The sequence below is a fragment of the Mobula birostris genome, chromosome 30 (genome assembly GCF_030028105.1).
Source record: "Mobula birostris isolate sMobBir1 chromosome 30, sMobBir1.hap1, whole genome shotgun sequence".
Classification (NCBI taxonomy): Eukaryota; Metazoa; Chordata; class Chondrichthyes; order Myliobatiformes; family Myliobatidae; genus Mobula; species Mobula birostris.
Window position 1 is genome coordinate 32833661 of NC_092399.1, and position 22876 is coordinate 32856536.

General features: G+C 44.1%; 1 protein-coding gene across 1 annotated transcript in view; it reads right to left on the reverse strand.

The window, feature by feature from the left end:
* Positions 1-22399, reverse strand: part of nipal3 (NIPA like domain containing 3) — a 55535-nt gene extending 33136 nt beyond the window's left edge. Inside the window, exons 1-4 of the mRNA XM_072246977.1 lie at positions 22324-22399; positions 12502-12570; positions 5502-5673; positions 5192-5251 (exon numbers count right to left, since the gene is read on the reverse strand). Of these exons, the coding sequence (XP_072103078.1) occupies positions 5192-5251; positions 5502-5673; positions 12502-12570; positions 22324-22368 (346 nt within the window). The 5' untranslated portion in view covers positions 22369-22399. The remainder of the gene's footprint in view (positions 1-5191; positions 5252-5501; positions 5674-12501; positions 12571-22323) is intronic.
* Between the last annotated feature and the right edge of the window lie 477 nt (positions 22400-22876).

Below are 22876 nucleotides of genomic sequence, written 5' to 3' on the forward strand. Positions count from 1 at the left end.
GTCCTTTACTTCCTGTAGTTCTGCTTTCACAGCCTGAGTCCCATCCACAACCGGGTAGAGTCCCCTTGTCACATCCTCAACCTAATCAGCCTCCATAATTATTGTCATTTACAACAGAACACTTGATGTCTCTTCACCTCCTCCCCATCAACTCAGCTGTGGCACAGCTAGCACAGCCTCGGCACCATTCTACCAAAGACCGGGCTCAATGAGGGCCATGGTAAGGTATGGGTCAGCGAAATCCTATTACAGCTCAGGACATCAGAGGTCAATTCCAGTGTGTATGTTCCTTCCCATGAGCATGTAGGTTTCCTCCGGGTGCTCCTGTTTCCTCCCACAGTCCAAAGTCATACCAGTTAGTAGGTTAATTGTTCACTGTAAATTGTCCCGTGACTAGGCTAGAATTAAGTCGGAGGGTTGCTGGGCAGCGTGGGTCAAAGGACCAGAAGAGCTTGTTCCTCACGGTCCCTTCAAACAAAATACTAAAATAAAATAGACCCTGATCAGCAACGCTGCTTCTGTGAAGTTGCATCTTCTCCCTGTGGCCGTCTGGCTTTCCTCTGGGCCCTCCCATTTCCTTCTACATCTCAAAGATCCGTGGGCTGGACATTGTAAATTGCTCCTAATGCGTAGCTGAGAGGTACAATCTGGGATGAAAATGTGGTAAGAATAAAAATGGGATTAATACAGGATTTGTGTAAGTGGGACTGTGGTGAAGACGTGTTTTCACACTGTATCTCTAACTCGTTTGGCACTCCATCTGGTCTGTTCCCTTTATACCACTTCTCATTTTGCACGTTTTCCTTTTTCCTTTGCAGGTTTGACAGGAACAACAGCTGCTCTTTTTCATCTTTGTTTTCCCACCAGCCTGGAACCCGAACTTCCAAGTGAAAGTGTGATTCATTTCTACTTCTTCCAATTTAAAGTGCACTGCACTTGGTGGTCACGATGTGGTCTCTTCTACATTGGAGAAAACAAGCACAGATTGGTGGAGCGCTTTGTGGAACCTCTCCACTCAGTCTCCGAGAGCAACCCTGAGCTTTGTCACCTGCCATTTTACTTTTTCACCACTGCCACTCTGACCTCCGGCAATGTCCAATGTCACTTCAACCATTAGCATCTTATCTTCAGCCAGGGCATGTTGAAGCCCTCAAGACGTAGTGAATTTTACAATTCCAGATACACACTACAATTTTTCCTTTCACAGAAGTTACTTATCTATAAGGTCACAGGAAACCATTCAGCCCATCGGATCTGTACTGGCTCCCAGAAGAGCAAACCAATCAGTTGCATTCACTTTTCCTGTTCCTCCGTGGCCTGGCAATTTATTCTGCTTCACGTGCTTGTGAACTTCCCTTTCATTGTTTTACCTGCCCCATAGAATAATGTAAAATAGCCAATTAACCTATCAACACACCTTTGGGAGGTGGGAGAAAATCAGAGCACGAGCTGGGAATCCATGCACTATCAGAGAATGAGTGAATGCCAGAGAAAACATCAGCGGTCACAATTCAACATATATACCCGGCGCTGTGAGAAAGCAGCACTAACTACGTCCGTTTGACCACATCTTCCTGTTTAAATCTGTTTCTTCGTTTTTTACTTTGTCTCCAATTATTGACTTTAATAGTGTTATTACCTTGACAATTTCAACCTGCATCCTGCCATATGTATCCACCTCTCTCTCCCTTTCCTATCTTTATGATTTTCTGATTGTGATATCCGATCCTTGACCCTCAATTCCACTTCCTTCCTCACAGATGCTGCCTGGCTTTCTGTATCCTTCCAGCAATCTCGGTGTTGGCTCTGGATACTCAGCAACGGCACTTTCTGTTCCAATTTAGAAATCAGGGCAGTAAATTTATTGGAGTAGAGTGTTCAATGCTCAAACTGACCAGCTCTGCTGCCACCTGCTGCTTAGCCTAAAAAGCAAAAATATTTATCTATCAGAGCTTATACAGTACATACGTCCTTATCAACCTTCTGCCTATTGTTGTCAATCCTGATATTTCAGTAGACAGAAATCGGATAGTCGTAGCGCGGAAAGTGGTATCTCTGGGAATCTCTGAGTTTGCTGGGGAAGTCGGAGACCCAATATCTGCAAGTCCGAATCCACTGGAGGCCTGAGGCCTGAAGAGGGCCTATCCTGAGTTAGAGCACTGCCTGTGTGTGGGTGGGAGGGAGGGTAGGTTTAGGAAAGGGGATTGTTTTGATGTTGTTATTGTTCAAGGTGGCTGGGGTCCTGTTGGGAGTCCATGATCTACAGCTGCACTCAAACTGTCGTTTTTCATGGCGGTGGGTTCTCGCTCTCAGAACTCACCAAGTGGCCTGGATGACGTGCGCCTTCGGGGTGCGGCCCTGTGGACGACCCGATTCCTCACCGGTGTCGCTGACTGAAGCATCGCAGGAGATTGTAGCATCGAGACAGCAGTGTACGCTGCAGTCAGAAGAAAGCCCTCGGACTCAGGCGAACTCGAATAAGTGACGCTGCAGATTGTAACATCCAAACAGTGAACTGTTGGTCTCCCCCTCGTTTGTTGCAGAAATGATACCTCTCCCTCGTTAGTGAGAGACGTCAAAGTGTTGGGATGGACTCTAGATCGTGGTCTCTGGGGCCTTTGCTATTGGTCGCATGGTAGGTGGTGGGGGGGGCGGGTTCATGCTTTTGCTGCTGCCTATGCATGGGAGGGGTAGGTGGCTTTGGGGGTCTAATATTTTCTGTCATTCATTCCTTTTTTTGTCTTGGTTTTGTGGATGTCTGTGGAGAGTAAGAATTTCAGGTTGCATACTGTGTCTGTGGCCTCCGTCGGTCGTGGTCGACCATGGGTAACGCGCCTCTGGTAGTCACTGGTTTGTCGAGCAGCGTCGACTGTGGCTATTGAGGCTGATCCTGGAACGGTAGGCTCTGCCACAGTTACTGCACGCGTAGGACATCATGGAATTGTTGTCTGCTGTGCTCTCCGCTCCTCAAACTGATTCAGGATCACTCTCGCCTCGCTCTAGGTGTTGCTGAAGAGTACGTCGCCGTTTGTTGCAGTCATCTGCTGTACCCTCCCAGCACTCTGTGTTGATTTTTAAGGCTTTCATGTCGCGCTTGCAGAGGTCGTTGAAGCAAAGCTGGGGTCTACCAACGTTCCTCTTGCCTGTTGCTAGTTCTCTGTAGAGGATGTCCTTTGGCAGTCTACCATCCTTCATACGACGGACGTGGCCCAGCCAGCGCAGTCTGCATCGTCTTAAAAGCGTGAACATCGTGGGAAGTTCAGCACGGGAGAGGACCTCAGAGTTTGGGACTTTGTCTCTCTAGGTGATGCCGAGGATGCGGCGAAGGCTGCGCAGGTGAAAACTATTGAGTTTCCTCTCCTGTTTGGAGTAGATGGTCCAAGTCTCGCTACCATACAGGAGGGTGCTGATAACACATGCAACGTACACGGCATACTGTGTACATTCTCTGATATTAGATTGAACCATTCTTGTGTTCTACGTTGTTCTGCCGAACATTGCGGGCATGCAACGTTAGCGCCTGAATGTGCAAAAACATTTGCAGGCTACCACCAACATATCCCTGGCTGCGTTGGTTGCTAACGCAAATGACGCACTTCGCTGTATGTTTCGATGTACATGTGATAAGTAAATCTGGATCTTCCACTGTGATAAGAAGTACAAGGAAACAGGAAGGGCTAGAAACTCCTTCAGGTATTGCAATTTACAAAGGTATCTAATCCTTCACGTGCAGCTTTCTAAATTAATTCTGGGCTCTCAGCATGTCAGGTACATGCACAAAAGGAAGATTTGCATGCTTTTGCATGCCTTTTCCTCTCAGGTTGGGTAAGACTAGAACTGGAGGGGGGGGGGGTCACAGGTTTAGGGTGGAAGCTAAAATATTTTAAAGGGAACCTGAGGGGAAATTTCTTAACTCAGAGGGTGCTGTGGGTGTGAAATGAAATGCCAAAGTCGTAGATGCAGGTTTAATGGAGATGTTTGGACAGGTACATACATGGATGAGAGGGGTATGGAGGGATATGGTCCAGGTGCAGGTTGATGGGACCAAGCAGAAACCACAAGGTTGGCATAGACAAGATGGGCTGAAGGGCATGCTTCTGTGCTGCATGCTCTACACCAGCCACATGCAGTGACGCCCAATGTCATGGCATATACACGTTTTAACACCACCTGCACAAGATTCCACTGAGTATGCAAGGCTTGCAAACACCGTAGGCCATTCAGGCAGAAACAATCCTAACTGGTAAGCTAAGGCCAGCCTCCTAATTGAAAGGAACCACCCTTACCCAGTCACTACATGACCTTTACCCATCGCTGGTATGAGACACTGCATTCCAAATCACAATAAACCTGTTAATCAAATTTTGAACCATCAGAAACAGTTTATTCTTTCTGGCTACTAGATATGACTTTAAACACCCACTGCCCTGCTCAAAGAAACATAGCCCCAATCAGGTACAGCACAGTAGCATAGCTGTTGGCATAAAACTTGAAAGCACCAGCGATCAATTCCACCATAGTCTGTAAGGAGTTTGTGCGTTCTCCCCATGACCGCGTGCGTTTCCACTAGGTGCTCCCGTATTCCAGGGTGGGCTAAATGAGTTGTGGCATGGCCTGTTGGCAACGGAAGCACGGTGACACTTGCGGACTGACTCCAGCACAATCCTCGCTGATTTGAGTTGATGCAAACAATGCATTCACTGAACGTTTCCATGTACATGTCACAAGCAAAGCTAACCTTTTCCTCTTCTGTCCAGCTAATAGCCAAATTATTCACCTCAACCACAGCAGAAAATCCATCCTGTTCCATCTGCATTCCTTCATGTTCTTCCAAAAGTTTGGTGTCTATTGATGATAATCTATTGCACTAGCACAATTTTCTGTCTTCTGCACTCATTTCTCTTTCATTATCAATGTCGGCACAATATTGTGGGCGCAAGGGCCCGTAACGTGCTGTAGTTTTTCTATGTTCTAACTGTTCTGTAAACCTGCCTAATCACTTCAATTGCCCACTTAAAGTCTCTGCTTTTAAAATTGCACTACTGAACAGTATCATAGGATTCCAACTCTGAAAACACATTTATTCACTGGTGAATTTCACCTGCCACGTTTCTACCCACATCCAGGTAACCTGCCAAACAAAGGCTCAGGTTCTAAAACACAGGGATAATTTCACCTGATAAAAACTTACGTAAAAATTCCTTGCGTTTCCACTTGTCCCTTAGGAATATGATTCCTATAATTGAGCTGGCTGACAAGATAAAATAAACACATTAGAAAGGTCAGCTTCTATCAACTTGTAAACATAGCCCCATACCCCAGAATCCTTCACCGAGCTCCCTCCCTCCCCCTCAAGAACCCTCCCTCCTCCAGCACCTCATTCCCTCCGATGGGACCTCGCACTCCCCACATCACAACCGAGTATTTTCCCCTTCTCTTCAGATCCCTGGTATCACTTGACCCACTATATCGCTCGCTGAAGGGCATGGAAACTTTCATACCAACAATGGAGACAGCGCTGAGAGGTGTGATCAGCGATAGTGGGGCATAAGCATATGCAGTGAAGATCCCTATTTCGCCCAGCAACATGAGTGTCAGTCCAAACCACCATGTTTTTGTCCGAAAGTATGATCGAGGATCTTTGGTGCCCGATAACTTGACGTGACTATACTTCTGTGATAGGAGACATGAATAATCTGAATCAGATTTAATTTCACTGGCATATGTCGTGAAATCAGTTAACTTTATGGCAGCAGTACAATACAATACCCGAGAAAATAAATAGAGAAAAAAACTGAATTACAGCAAGTATGTATGTATCTATAACATAGTCAGTTAAGTAAGTAGTACAAAATAACAGAAATAAAAAAAGTAACTGAGGTAGTGTTCATGGGTTTAATGTCCATTTAGAAATCGGACTGTGGAGAGGTAGAAGTTGTTCCTGAATCAGAGTGTGTGCCTTCAGGTTTCTGTACCTCCTTCCTGACAGTAACAGTGTGGAGAGGGCATGTCCTGGGTGATGGACACCGTCTTCCTAAGGCACCACTCCTTGAAGACATCTTGGATACTACGGAGGCTAGTACTCATGATGGAGCTGAGTAATTCTACAAGTTTCTGCAACTTTTTTTGATCTTGTGCAGTAGACCCTAAACCCCCATACCAGACGGTGGGACAGGGATGCAGCCAGTCAGAATGTTCTCCACTGTGCATCTGTAGAGGTTTTTGAGTATTTCAGTTGATAAATCAAATCACCTCAAACTCCTAATGAAATATAGCCACTGTCTTGCCTTCTTTATAGCTGCATCAGTATGTTGGGACCAGGTTAGGTCCTCAGAGATATTGACACCCAGGAACTTGAAATTGCTCTCTCTCTCTCTCTCTCTCCAGGTTGTTGCTGCGACACCACTCAACTAACTGGTATATCCCTCTCCTGTACGCCTCTTCTTCACCATCTGAAATTCTGCCAACAATTGTATCATCTGCAAATTTATAGACGCTGTTTGAACTATGCCTAGCCACACAGTCGTGGATGTAGGGAGGGTAGAGCAGTGGGCTAAGCACACATCCCTGAGGTGCACCAGTGTTGATTGTCAGCGAGGAGACGTTATTATCAATCTGTACAGATTATGGTCTTCTGATTAGGAAATTGAGGATCATTTGCAGAGGGAGGTACAGAGGCCTTGGTTCTAGCTTTTCGATCAGGACTGTAGGAATGATGGTGTTAAATGCTGAAATATGGTCAATAAACAGCATCCTGACACAGGTATTTGCATTGCCCAGGTGATCCAAGACTGCGTGGAGAGCCACTGAGATCATGTCTGCTGTAGACCTAGTGTGGAAGGACCTAGACTTCAGCAGGTGTTGATTCTAGCCATAACCAACCTCTCAAAGCACTTTATCACCGTGGATGTGAGTGCTACTGGATAACAGTCACTGAGGCGGCTCACACTACTCATCTTGGGCACTGGTACAATTTTGAAGCAAGTGGAAACTTCTGACTGTAGCAATCAGAGATTGAAAATGTCTTTGAATACTCCTGTAAGTTGGTTAAGAATGTATAAAAATGTAACATTGCTCGGAGGAGTCAGGTTTAGAGGGAGGACAATGCATATATATTACCACACATGCAGCAGCACAGTTGGTCCTGTCCAAAAACTAAATATAAACACAAGAGATTCTGCAGATGCTAGAAGTCCAAAGTAAAACACACAAAATGCTGAAGACACTCAGCAGGCCAGGCAGCATCTAAGGAAAAAAAATAAATCTGACCGTCTCAGCCCAAAATATCAACTGTTTATTCCCCTCCATAGATGCTGCCTGACCTGTTAAGTTTCTCCAACATTTTACGTGAGTTACAGCTAAAAAAAAAAAGAGCAGACCTGTATCCACAATACACTACAGACACTCCACAACCCATCTCGTTGTACACAGTCCAACTGCTGGTACAAAGTCCTTTATATTCCCATCATATTAATGTCATAAATAACAACGCACAAGTGGATTTTGGACCACTGGAAAATGACACTGGTGAGATAGTAACAGGGGACAAAGACTTAGTGGACAAACTTAATAAGCATTTTGCATCAGTCTTCAATGTGGAAGACACTAGCAGTATGCCAGAAATTCAAAGAGCATTAGGGAGCAGAAGCAGGTGCAGTTGCTATTACTAAGGAGAAGGTGCTTAGGAAGCTGAAAAGTCTGAACGCAAATAAGTTACCCGGACCAGATGGACTACACCCCAGAGTTCTGAAAGAGGTAGCTAAAAAGGTTGTTGAAGTATTAAAAGAGATCTTTCAAGAATCACAATGTTATGGAATGGTTCTGGAGGACTAGAAAATTGCAAATATCACTCCACTCTTTAAGAAAGGAGAGAGACTGAAGAAAGGAAATTTATAGGCCAGTTAGCCTGACTTCAGTGATTATGAAGATGTTGGAGTTCATTATTAATAATGAGGTTTCGGGGTACTTGGAGGCACGTGATAAAATAGGCCAAAGTCAACATGGCTTCCTTAAGGAGAAACTGGCCCTGACAAATCAGTCGGAATTCTTTGAGAAAACAACAGGCAGGATAGACAAAGGAGAGTCAGTGGATATTGTCTACTTGGATTTTCAGAAGGTCTTTGACAAGATGCCACACATGAGGCTGCTTAACAAACAAGATAAGAGCCCAGGGTATTATAGGAAAGATGCTAGCATAGATAGAAAACTGGCTGACTGGCAGGAGGCAAAGAGCGGGAATAAAGGGGGTCTTTTCTGATTGGCTGCTGGTTACTAGTGATGCTCCACAGGAGTCCGTGTTGGGACCACTTCTTTTCACATTATATGTCAATGACTTGGATAACGGAATTAATGGTTTTGTGCCCATGTTTGCAGATGATACGAAGATACGTGGAGGGGCAAGTAGAGTTGTGTAAGCAAAGGGTCTGAAAAGGACTTAGACAAATACTGTACAGAGAATGGGCAAAAATGCGGGGAAGTGAATGGTCATGCACTTTGGTAGAAGGAATAAAGGCATAGACTATTTTCTAAACGGGGAAAAAGATTTTCATATATCAGAGGTGCAAAGGGACTTGGGCGTCCTTGTGCAGGATTCCCTAAAAGTTAACTTGAAGGTTGAGTCGGTGGTAAGAAAGGAGAATGCAATGCTAGCATTCATTTTGAGAGGACTAGAATATAAGAGCAAAGATGTGATGTTGAGGCTTTACAAGGCATTGGTCAGAATGCACTTTAAGTATTGTGAGCAGTTTTGAGCACCTTATCTAAGAAAATACGTGACGGCATTGGAGGGGTCCAGAGGAGGTTCACAAGAGTATTTCTGGGAATGAAAGGGTTAACGTACAGTCTGAGGAGCGTTTGATGTCTCGGGATCTGTATTCACTGGTGTTTAGAAGTATGAAAGGGGAATCTCATTGAAAGGCCCAGATAGAGTGGATGTGGAGAGGATGTTTCTTGTAGTTCCTTTATCACCACCAAGGACCAGGCAGACCGAGTACAGAAAAGGGGGAATAGTTGTGACCCAGTGTCTGCCAAGGGATCAACTGAGATCTCAGATTTCCCAGGATCAAAGCCAAACTCCTCGGGATGCTGGGTCACTTTGGCCATTTTCAACTATTAATGCATTACGCACCAAGATACTACCGTTTCAGTGCATTCTTTAAAATCATCATATAGATACAAAAGACTGCCGATGATGAAATATGAAGCAAAAAAGGAAGTTGCTGAAGGAACTCAGCATCTATGGCTGACATGCAAGACAAGACCCTGCATCTCTTATCAAAATGTCAACCATTTGGTTTTCTTTTCCCCAACAGATGCTGCCTGATCCACTGAGGTTGCAAGTCTGGGACCCTGGGGACAAAGACTGAGGCCTGGGGAGAGGGGGAGAGAGATGGGGAGGGGCCTGGTTTGTTGCTGTTGTCTTGTTTTGTTCTGATCCTGTTGTCACTGTTTGAGTCGTTCTGCTGAACACTGTGGGCCACGTTGGCAGCGGAATGTGTGATGACACTTGTGGGCTGCCCCCGGCACTTCCGTTGGTGTGCTGATTGTTAACATAAACAACACATTTCGCTGCGGGTCAACGTACACGTGATGTATAAATTTTAATCTAAATCTGAGGCTGAATCCTCCAGCAGCTCATTTTATTTGCTTTAAAAGACATCATTATTCACGTTATCGCTGTTTCTGCTAAGATATATTACTTGACACTTCTCTGTAACAGATCTCATCTATCCACAAAGCTGACCTTTTGAGCACCAGCGCCATGCACCAGGCAAGTAGCAGAGATAAAGCAAGAGCCATGGTCTTATTGAATGTCATTGCAGATACGAGGGGCTGAACAGTCAGTTCCTGGTTCTTACGGGTTTGTAAGTGTCTCGGACCTCAATGAGAGGTTTCCAATGGTCAGTAATAATGCCTCAGAGAGTTCAGTACATGCATACCCGTGATTGGTGTCAAGATCTTGGTTTGTGGTGGGTCTTAAGTTCAATGCAAATTTTATTATCAAAGTACATAATGTCACCTTATACAACCCTGAGATTTAATTTCCTTTGGGCATACTCAACAAATTTAGAGAATTATAACTAAAACATAATCTAAGTCCACCCAAGAATGGTGAACCTGTGGAATTCATTGCAACAGATGGCTGTGAAAGCCAAGTCACTGAATTTAATGGGTTATTGGTTAGTAAGGGCATCAAAGGTTATGGGGAGAAGGGAGAAGAATGGGATTGAGAGGGGAAATAACTCAGCCATAATGGAGAGGCAGAGCAGACTTGATGGGCCAAATGGCCAAATTCCGCTCCAGTGTCTTATGGTCTTATTACCGGGAACAAAAGTCCAGGCAACCACTGAGGTAGTGTTTGGGATCAGCTCTGAAGCCATGTAGTTTTAGGGTGGAGTTTTGGGACGATTGCAGATGGAGGACAATGTTCGGAAATATGAGGTTGTTTACTCTGGCTGTGGAGTGAAAAAGCAGAATGTCAATAATGAGGAAAGAATATAAAATACTGCTTTACAGCATCCTCTTCCACTATTCACAGAATCAGCCTGCAGGTACCCCAAGTAATTCAGAAGACGAGTTTTCTCTTTTCCCCCCTTAGTTGCAATTGATATAGAGTACAAAAGTAGGGAGGCTTTCTGTCATTGAACAGGTCTTTGCTGAGACTTCACCTGGGGTAACAGGACAACGTAAAGTTTCAATCTCCTTGTTTAAGGAGGAATAAATTTCACTTGGAGGCAATGCAAAGGGTCATTGGTTTAATAGCAGTTCTCTCGGTACAGGCTATATTTCATCATCATTAGCATTATCTGCTGTGTTATACTGACGTGGGCAATTATGATCTTTCCATGCCCATGACTGTTCTTGGCAAATTTTTCTACAGAAGCGGTTTGTCATTGCCTTCGTCTGGGGCAGTGTCCTTACAAGACAGGTGACCCCAGCCATTATCAATACTCTTCAGAGACTGTCTACCTGGCGTCAGTGGTCGCATAACCAGGATTTGTGATATGCACCAGCTGCTCATATGACCATCCGCCACTTGCTCTCACGCGACCATGATCGGGGGAACAAGCAGGTGCTACACCTTGCCCAAGGGTGATCTGCAGGCTAACAGAGGGCAGGAGTGCCTTACAGCTCCTTCGATAGACATATCTCCACCCGCCACCCAAGCTATATTTTATTCTTTATATAAACAATGCAATGTTATTCATTAGATTCCATCCATAACTAACTCTATGGTAAGGGTTACTCAGCTTGATTACCATCATACTGCTTCGTAATTCTAAACATTTGTGTGGCAATTTTTGGGAATGTGACACATTTGCTCGCATTAACATTCTCAACGTTCCTCCAAATAAAATAATTGCTCCAACTGGATGTAACATGTTACACGTTTGGTTGCACGTGATGCGCATGCTCCTTGTTTGGTCAATTAACGGCAAACACCAAACCGTACCAGGTGGTAAGGATGGGCTCCCTCACCAGTGACCCTCAACACAGGTGCCCCCCTCAGGATTGTGTCCTGAGTCCCCTCCTGTACTCTCTTTACACCCATGACTGTCCTGCCACACACAGCTCCAATCTGCTGATCAAATTTGCACTGATTGGCCTTATTTCTAGCGATGACGAGACAGCCTACAGACCAGGGGTTACCACCCTAACACACAAGTGCCAAAATAACAACCTCTCCCTCAATGTCCAAAAAACAAAAGAGCTGATCATGGATTACAGAAGGAACAGAGACAGGCTCGTCCCGATCAACATCAAGGGGACTGCAGCTCAGAGGGTGAGTAGTTTCAAGTTCCTCGGTAAACACATCACCAAAGTTCCCACCTGGACTGTACACACTGGCTGTGTGGCAAAAAAAGCACAACAGCGTCTCTTTCACCTCAGGCGTCTGAAGAAGTTCAGCATGAGTCCCCAAATCCTTAAGACCTTCTACAGGGGCACCATTGAGAGCATCCTGACTGGCTGTATCATCGCCTGGTACAGGAACTGCACCAACCTTGATCACTGGGCACTGCAGAGAGTGGTACGGACAGCCCAACGCATCTATGGATGTGAACTTCCCTCTATTGAGGACATTTACAGCAGCAGGTGCAGAAAGAAGGCCCGGAAGATCATTCGGGACACCAGTCACCCCAACCATAAACTGTTTCAGCTGCTTCCATCTGGCTAACGGTACCGCAGCATGAAAGCCAGGACCAACAGGCTACAGGACAGCTTTCTTCTACAAGCCATTGGACTTATAAATTCATGTGTCTACATTGTGATGGAGTCATAACACAAACATCTTTACTCCCTCATGCTATGGGGTGGAGGTAAAATTTACATAAATTCAAATTAAATTAAATTCAAATTTTCAGGAAAAAATGATCACGGCAGCGACCACAAATATTGCTCCCTTGAACTTCAATGTCATTTAGTTTTACTCTCGCTTCTCATTTCAGGATAAGACACTCATTAAAGCCCAAACTTCCTTCCTCCCGCCAGTCCGAAGCTCACCTGTACGTTCAGAGAGATGCTGATGATCAGGTTTCCAAAGATGGCGAGTAGAGTTCCAATAAGATTCTCCTGTTAATAAAACAATCCTCATGTAACAAATAGCAAGAGAAAACCAGTGCAACATAAAGCACAATATTTAGAAGTGGTAGCATAGCCATTAGCTTCAAGTTTTACAATGCCAGTTGTAGGATTGGGGTTCAGTACCCCAGTGCTGTCTATAGGGAGATTGTACATTCTTCTCATGATCAAGTGGGTTTCCTCCAGGTGCTCTGGTTTCCTCCCACATTCCAAAAGATGATTGGTTAGAGTTGGAAAGTTGTGAGTTAATTTAAGTTTAGTAAGCTAATCTTTAAAATCTTTCAATCTTTCAAACCAACCACTCTCACTCCACCATTTCTTATTGTACAAACCAGCTCGCTGACTCTTGCTCGACACACTCCATGACTTTGCTCACAAACTTTCGCCGTGAACACCTACCACCTTCACTTCACACATCAAGTATGCCATCCACACCATCCAGTGTGCAGCTGCCTTGCAACCCAGCAACGTTCCCGAAAATCTCAATCTACCCATCCAACATCTCCAATGAGATTACTTGCTCTCCATCTGCCCCTCAGCTTCAGCTCTCTCATCTGAGAACTTTCCAATATATTGCCCTCAAAATGTCCCTCCAAGTACCCCTGTAACTTTCTCCATCTTTCCCCATAACCTAATCTACTCCAACCTTCCGCTGAGACCTCTGACCCTTCCCCAGCAGAGGCTAAGTAAGATTAGAGAAGTAATCTCATGGCTCAGTGGTTGATATGAGGAAATGGGATTTTGATTCATGACACACAAATAACAGAAGTGAGAAGAGTTGTTTTGGTGGGACAGACTTCACCTGAAGAGCGCTGGGGCCAATATCCTGACAAACTGCAAAGTGATGGACAACCAGTGTGTAACAGGAAGAGAAAAAAAGGTACAAGTATGTGGGCAAGAAATAAAAACTATAAAAGTTGAACACTTGTGACCTTATATGAATGCAAACTGCATTTTTAACAAGAAAGATGAGGTGATGGCACAAGTGGTAACAAATGAGTTTGATCTTACAGCTATTACAGACATAGGATTGGGAAGTCAATATTCCAGTTTCCAAAAGAGGTGAAAAGGGAAAGGAGATGGAGTAGCATTGTTAACCAAGGGCAATGCTGAGCAGTGGTAAAAATGCAACGGCTAGCAAGGAAACACTGTTGCAGGAAGACAGCCAACCGTCACCAGGGAACCCCACCACACAGGACATGTTCTCTTCTCGCAGTTGCCATCAGCAAGAAGCTACAGGAGCCTCAGGACTCACATCACCTGGTTCAGGAACAGTTCTTTGCTCTTGAACCAAAGGGGAAAACTTTACTTCCCCCATCACTGAAATGTTCCCACAACCCAAGGACTCACTTTCAAGGACTCTTCATCTCATGGTTTCAGTATCACTATCAGAATCAGGTTTAATATCGCTGGCTTATGTCATGAGTTTGTTAACTTAGTGGCAGTAGTCCAATGCAATATATGATAATATAGAAAAATAAGTAAATCAATTGCAATAAGTTGTGTGTATATAAATATATATTAAATAGCTAAATTAAAAATAGTGCAACAACAGAAATAAAGAAGTATGAGATATTATTCATAGGTTCAATGTCCATTTAGAAATCGGATGGCAGTGGGGAAGAAGCTGTTCCTGAATCACTGAGTGTGCGCCTTCAGGCTTCTGTATCTCCTACCTGATGGTAACAGTGAGATGAGGGCATGGCCTGGGTGGTGGGGTCCTTAATGATGGACACCAGCTCTCTGAAGCACCGCTCTATGATAATCTCTTGGATACCTTAGAGGTTAGCACCCAAGATGGAGTTGGCTAATTTTACAATTTTCTGTGGCTTCTTTTGATCCAATTTATTTTGATCAATATTTATTTATTATCATCATTTCTTTCTTTTTGTATTTACACATTTGTTGTCTTTTGTTCATTGGTTGAATGCCCAAGTTGGTTTTGGCTCTGACCTAAATTCTGATTTGGTTATTATTCTATGGATTTATCAAGAAAATGAATCTCAGGGTTGCAGATGGTGACATATATGTACCTTGATAATAAATTTACCTTGAACCAGTTTGGATGGGAATAATCAGAATCAGGTTTATTATCACCGGCATTTGACATGAAATTTGTTAAGTTAGCAGCAGCAGTTCAATGCAATATATAATCCAGCAGTGAGAGAAAAAATAATAATAAATAAAATAAAACATAATAATAAACAAGTAAATCAATTATGTATATTGAACAGATTTTTAAAAACGTGCAAAAACAGAAATACTGTATTAAAATAGTGAGGTAGTGTGCAAAGCTTCAACGTCCATTTAGGAATTGGATGGCAGAGGGGAATAGCAGAACGCACGGCTGGGAAGTCTTAAAGTGCAGCCTCTTAACAGGACAGAGTATAAATGGAGAACTATCAAAAGCATGTAAGAAGGGAACTGCAGTTGTCGTGGGCAAGTTTAATCTGCATACTGAATGGACAGATCAAACTGGCAAGAGTATTATGGAAGGGAAATGTGTTGAGTGTGTCAGGGACCATATCTTAGAGCAGAATCTATCTGGGAACTGGGTTTGCAGTTTTGGTCCTGTGTGATGAGAAAGGATTAATTACCTAAAGATAAAGATTTTAAAGATTAGCTTTATTTGTCACATGTACATTGAAACACAATGAAATGCAGCATTTACAACAAATTAAATCAACAAGGATCGTGCTGGGCCACCCACAAATGTTGTCACACCTCTGACACAAACATAACATGTCCACAACTTACATCTTTGGAATGTGAGAGGAATCCGAATCACCCAGAGGAAACCCGCATGGTCAAGAGGAGAACGTACAAACTCCTTCCAGACAGATGGTGCCGCAATAATAACTGTTCTGCTTCTCAGGCAATGGATTGATGTTAAGCACATTCAGCTTTTATTTTAATGAGCCGTTTCAGTTTTGTATTAGGTCACTTCCTGTGCAGCCAGGAAGTGGTGAGTGTTTGCTGAGTTTTGTTAGGAATGAAAGAAGTTTCTTTCGAAAGCCATCCTGTTGTTTCCACAGCAGAAGCATTGCTTTTTCGCTGCTTATTCGTTTTGTCATGCAATAAATCCAAGGAGCTCAGACACTATACCCTGAGTCGCATGTCATTTCCGCATTGAGTTTAGCTGATTGTCTAGTTGATGTTCCACCTCAGCGAGTGCAGTACAATGAGTATTACACTAACGGCTATGCTACTGTGTCACTATAAAGATCTCATAGTTAGTAGGTTCTGACCACAGCATGGTAAAATTCCATAAACAGTTTATATTTGGACTCTGCAAAGTTGAGTGAGTGGGCTAAAACATAATAAATGGAATTTAACATGGGGAAGTGCGAGCTGATGCACCTCTGTAAGAGGAATCACAAAATATTGCTCATGTTTGGCAGGTAGTTTGGAAGGCAACTATCACACCGACATTAAATTACAGAAGCGTTATACAGAACATTTGTGAGGCCACACTTGGAGTACTATGCATAATTCTGGTTATCGTACTTATGAACAGACATACTGGTACTGCAGTCAGTTCAGAGAGATTCATTATGTAATTTCTAGGATAAGAGGATTGTTCTGCCATGAGCAGCTAAAGAAATGGGACCTGAATTCTTAGACTCTTAGGAGTTTGGAAAGATGTGGAGCGATTTCGTTAAAACATGTAAGAGCTTCTGGAGGAACGACAAGGTAGATGGCGAGATGTTTTTCTAGTGGGAAAGTCTCAACAAAGAAGGCATGGTTATAAAACTAGAGGCCGGTCATTTAAAACTAAGGTGCAGAAATTCTTCTTCTGAAAAAAGATGCTGAATCTATAAAATTCTCTATCCCAAAGGATTGTGGACAATACATCAGTGGGGTATTGGAAGAGGTAGATAGATTTTTGAATGATTAGTTACTTGAGAAAATGAACTGAGGCCTGCAGCAGATTGAACGGTAGAGCAGGCCTTCACCTGCTCCTATTTCCTTGTGTCCTTATATAGTTATCCACGGTTATTATTCCCGGTAACCGACAACAACCATGTATGCGTAATTTATAAAATTCCCAATGTTACTGTCACTGATTCGAACGGCCTCCTGAGGATCAGCTGTCTGCAGCTTGTTCCTTCCCCAAAGGAATCATCTCTTCAGTTGGTGTGAATTTCAAATATTTACAGCCTGGTCCTATTACAATGTGCTCTGAAAACCCTACTTTGTTACACTATGGCTGATAGAGTCAGAGTTTATACAGAATGGGAAGGGCCCACCTTGTCCATGCTGACCAATTTGCCTATTTGAGCTAGTCACATTTGCCTACATTTGGCCCATTTCCCTCCATGTACCTGTCTAAATGTTTTTAAATGTACCCACCTCCACCATAAGACAAAAGAGCAGAATTAGGCTCTACAGATCATTCTGGTCCTAGGCTCTCCCACTATAGGAAACATTCTCTTCAAGTCTACTCTATCTAGGCCTTTCAACATTTGATAGGTCTCAATGAGATCCCCTCGTCATTCTTCTAAAGTCCAGTCAGTACTGACCCAGAGCCATTAACTCCTCACAGATTAAGCCTTTCATTCCTGGGATTATTCGCGTGAACCTCCTCTGGAGCCTATTCAATGCCAGGGCATCCTTAGATGTGGGGCCCAAAACTGCTCACAATACTCCAAATGTGGCCTTACCAACTCCAATACCAATACTCCAAATGTGGTCTGACCAACTCCAATACTCCAAATGTGGTCTGACCAAATCCAATACTTCAAATGTGGTCTGACCAACGTCTTACCAATACCAATACACCAAATGTGGTCTGACCAACTCCAATACTCCAAATGTGGTCTGACCAATGTCTTATCAACTCTAATACCAATACTCCAAATGTGGTCTGACCAATGTCTTACCAACTCTAATACCAATACTCCAAATGTGGTCTGACCAGTGTCTTACCAACTCTAATACCAATACTCCAAGTGTGGTCTGACCAATGTCTTACCAACTCCAATACTAATACTCCAAATGTGGTCTGACCAATGTCTTACCAACTCTAATACCAATACTCCAAATGTGGTCTGACCAACATCCTCTGGCAGCTTGTTCTACATACTCATCACCCTCCATGTGGAAATGTTGCCCCGGAGGTGCCCTTTAAATCCTTCCCCTCTCATATTAAACCTATACCCTCTAATTTTAGATTCTCCTACTTGGGAAAATCGATGATAATCCACTTCACATCTGTTCATAACTTCATAAACCTTTGCAAGGCCACCTCAGTATCCTACCTGCTGGGAGAGAAAAGTTCGAGCCTATCCAGCCTCCAGCCTAACAACATCACCAGAACTGCACATGGTACTCGGGTGTGGTCTCACCAATTTCTTGTATAGCTTCAACTCTGCATCCCATCTCTTGAACTCAGTGCCCGGAATGATGATGGCAAGTGCATCAAACACTTCTTCACCATCTCACCTACCCGTGTTGTCCCTTTCAGGGATCTATGTGCTTGTACCCCTAGGTCCCTCTGTTCTATGCTCTCTAGGGCACTGTGAAAGTCTGGACCTAATACAGCTTCCCAAAATGCAACACCTTGTATTTGTTCTGGTTAAATTCCACCTGCTGTTTCTTGGCTCACTTTCCCACTTGATCTGGATCCTGTTGTAATCTTAGATAACCTTCTTCACTGTCCATTCTACCATCAATTTTGATTCCATGTGCAGATGTACTAGCCAGGCCAACCACATTCCCATGCAAATTGATAATAGAGATGACACACAAGACTCCAGACTGGAAAAACAACTATCCATTTGCCTTTCATCAAGCCAGTTTCAATTCCATGAGATGTAATGTTCCAAACCTATGGGATTAGGTCAAAAGTCCTTGAAGGTAACAGCTACCACACTGCAACCCTTCATAAAGACACAACATTAGAACTTCACTTACAACGAACGATGATACAAATTACTCTGCCAAGTCCCAGCAATTGCTTCCCTGGTTTCCCATAGAGTCCAGGGATGCACTTGATCAGTCCCTGGGATTTATCCACCTTAATGCACTTTAGGTCCACCAGCACCTCGTATTTTGTAATGCAGGTATGTTTCAAGGCATCACATCCTCTTTTCTGAATTCCCTAGCTTGCATGACAATATTTATTTAAGACATCACTCATCTCCTCTGGCACCATATACAGATGACCATACTGATCCTTCAGGGACCCTATTCTCTCCCATGTTATCCCTTTGCTCATAATATACACGTTAGAACTTTCGTTTCCATTATCTGTCAAAGTATCTTATGTTGTCTTTTTGCCCTCCTGATTTCCCTCTTAAATGTACTCCTACATCCTTTATACTCAAGGGATTCACTTGATCCCAGCTGCCTAACATATGCCTCCTTTTTTTTTGCCCAGAACCACAGTATCCCTTGTCAACCAAGGCACCCACATTCTGGCAGGCTTCCTCTTGACTCCTGCAAGAACACACACACGAGAAAATCTGCTGGTGCTGGATATCCAAAGCAACACACACACACACAATGCTGGAGGAACTCAGCAGGCCAGGCAGTATCTATAGAAATGAGTAAACAGTCAACATTTCGGGCTGAGACCCTTCGTCAGGACTGGTGCTCCTCCCCTTCCCTTTCTTCCATGGTCTTCTGGCCTCTACTATCAGATTTTCTCTTCGTCAGCCCTTTATCTCTTTCACCAATCAACTTCCCAGCTCTTTACTTCGCCTCCTCACCCTTTCCCAGTTTCACCTATCACCTCTAACATTGTGCTTCTTCCTCCCCTACCCCCACCATCTTACTCTGACTTCTCCCCTTCCTTTCCAGTCTTGATGAAGGGTTTCAGCCCAAAACGTCGACTATTTACTCTTTTCCATAGATACTACCTGGCCTGCTGAGTTCCTCCAGCATTTCGTGTGTGTTGCTCTTAGAAGAACAGGTTGGCCCTGAATTCTCCCTATCTCACACTCAAAAGACTTGCACTTGCTAGACCTCCCTTTATCTGCAAACAGCCTACCCAAATCAAAAGAGTAAAGAAAGATAAAGATTAGCTTTATTTGTCACATAGATTGAAACATACAGTGAAACATGTTGCTTGCATCTAATCAAATCAACAATTATGCTGGGCAGCCCACACTTTCATGCCTACCACTCACTAACACTAACCCGTATGCCGTACGTCTTTGGACTGTGGGAGAAAACTGGAGGACCTGGAGGAAACCCACGCAGTCATGGGGAGAAAGTACAAACTCTTTACAGACAATGGTGGCAGAACTGAACCATGATCTTACACTTGGTGCCTGTAAAGTGACTGTGCTAACTACTATGCTATTGTGCCAGCCATTTGCAAGTTCCATCAAAAATAGCCTCGTCCCAGGTCAGGGTTTCAACTCATGAACCAGTTATATATTTTTCAATAACTATTTTCATAACTGGAGAAGGTAAGCAATTTCATGTTCCTTGTCAATACTTCTAATCAACAGATCGATGCTGCTATAAAGAAGGCCAGGCAGCGGCTGTATTTCATTGGGAGTTTGAATAGATTTGGTACGTCACCTCAAACACTTGCAAATTTCAACACAGAACATTCTGATAGGTTGCATCACCGTCCGGTGTGGGGAAGGGGGCTACTGTACAGAATCAAAATAAGCTGCAGAGTTGTAAGGTTAGTCATCTCCATCATGGGCACCAGCTTCTGTAGTGTCCAAGACATCTTCGGGGAGCAATGCCTCGAAAAGGCAGCATCCATCATTAAGGACCCTCACCATCTAGAACATGCCCACTTTTCATTGCCACCGCCAGAAATGGGGGACAGAAAGCTGAAGGCACACACTCAATGATTCAGTAACAGCTTCTTCCCCTCTGCCACCCGATTTCTGAATGGACACTCGACCCATGAACACTACCTCAGCACTTTTCACTCCTACTTTTAATTCCAATGTTTTTCATTACTTATTTAATTTAACACATATATGTTAAATTAAATCATTTGACATATCTTATTTCCAAACAAAGCAAACATAATTACTACACAGGACTGTCAAACACAGTAAGGCAAACAAATGCATTTGTTATACCAACACAATTATGCAGTAAAAATAATAAAAATTTATGACCTCTTATACATAAAAAATGCTGGAAGAAATCAGCAAGTCAGGCAGTATCAATGGAGAGGAATAAAACATCAACAATTCTGGACTTGACCCTTAATCAGGACTGGGAAAGACTGGGCAAAAGCCAGAATAAGTTGGGGGGGGGGGGGAGGGAAGAGAGGAAGAAGAACATGGCAACAGGTGATAGATGATATGTGAGTGGGTGGATGGATGAGGCAGAAGGGATAAAGTAAGAAGCTGGGAGGGGATAAAAGGTGAAGGACTGAAGAAGGCATTAAACAGATTCCTCGAAGAAGGCATCTTCAAGGAGTGATGCCTCAAAAAGGCAGTGTTCATCATTAAGGATCCCCGACACTCAAGACATGCCCTGTTCTCCTTGTTCTCATCAGGGAGGAGGTACAGAAGCCCGAAGGCAGACATTTAGCAATTCGGGAACAGCTTCTTCCCCTCTGCCGTCTGGTTTGTGAATGGACATTGAACTACCTCGCTACTTTTTTATTTCCATTTTTGAATGATTTATTTAACGTTTTTAATATTTTTAATGTAATTCCACCTTCTTCTCTATCATTAGATATTGCATTGTACTGCTGCCACAAAGCCAACAAATTTCATGACACATGCGGGTGATATTCTGAAATAGGAGAGGGCAGTGGACCATGGAAGAAAGGGAAGGAGGAAGGGCATTGGAGGGCAAGTGAAGAGAAGATTAACTCAGAATGGGGAATGAAAATAAGAGGGTAGAAATTTTCAGAAGTTAGAGAATTTGGTGTTCACACCACCAGATTGAGGGCTATTCAGAGGAAACAAGCCTCCAACCTGAGCGATGAGGCCAAAACTTGTCCTGCGTACTACTCACGCAAATCGAATCATGACACGATGCAATAAAGAACAAGGTAAAACAATAACAATGCAGAATAGAGAAAAAGGTAAAACAATAACAATGCAGAATAGAGAAAATGCAGTGCAGGTAGGCAGAAAAGAGCAAGATCAGAACCAGGTATGTGGCAAGATCACCAGACCACGTTATTGCATAAGGGGTCTGTCCGGGGTCTGATAAGTAACAGAAGCTAACCATAAACTTGGGGAGATGTGCTTTTCAGGGTGCCTGCCGAGAAAAGGGCGAAGGCAGACTGCCCTGGTTGGGCAGGGTCTTTGATAATGCGGGCTCTTTTACCGAGACGGTGTGTAATGTAGACAGAGTCCGGGGGGGGGGGGGGTAATTTCCCTCATATGTTGAGCAATACACACAACTCTGCAGTTTCTGGTGTTCATAGCTTTGATAAGTGATGCGTCTTTTAATCGCTGCACGATTACACAAATGCAAATGCTGGAAATAATACAGCATCAATAAAGAGGTAAAGTTTTCGGACTGCTGAAGCATTTACCCTTCCCCTGCTGCCTGACCCGGCGAGTGTTTCCAGCACAGTCTCTGACTCTCTCCTGCCTGCCTGCTTTCCTTTACCAGAAGCAGTCCACCCGCTGTTTCGTGCTCCCAGCTCCCGGGACGGGCTGAGGGGGGCGGCGGTTCCGCTCACATCCTATGAGCTGACACGGAGCCGGAGCCGGGCCCGGTCCCAGAGGACTAACACTCCAGCAGTTTCTCCACCTTCGGATACCGGCGGCGGCAGCTGATGAAAGCCCGGGAGCGGCCTACCTTGTAGGAGACATCGAGCGTCGGCCACTTCTCTTCCCGTTCCATGGTCCCCGATCGGCGAGCCCGCCCCCTCCAACCCGGCTTCGCCAATCGGAGTCCGGCTGGGCGGAGAAGGGAAATGATTGATGTGTTCACGGAACCAATGGGGGCGCTGATCCGCTGATCACAGAGCTGGGGAAACAAAATGCTGGGAAAGTCGGGAGGTCGGGCAGCTTTTATCGAGAATCAGAGTGAGTTTTAATATCACTGGCATACGTCGTGAAATTTGTTGGTCTGCCACAGCACTGCATTGCAATACATAATTTTTAAAAACTGTGAAATACAGTAAATATGTATATGCATTTTAAAGTTAAAACAATTAGTAGTGGAAAAAGAGGGAGAGAAAGTGGTGAGGCAGTGTCCATGGGTTCAATATCCATTTAGGAATCGCATCGCAGAGGGGATGAAGTTGAGTGTGTGCCTTCAGCCTCCTGTCCCTCCTTCCTGATGCTAGCAATGAGAAGAGGGCAAGTCCTGGGTGATGGGGGGGGGGGGGTCCTTTAATGATGGATGC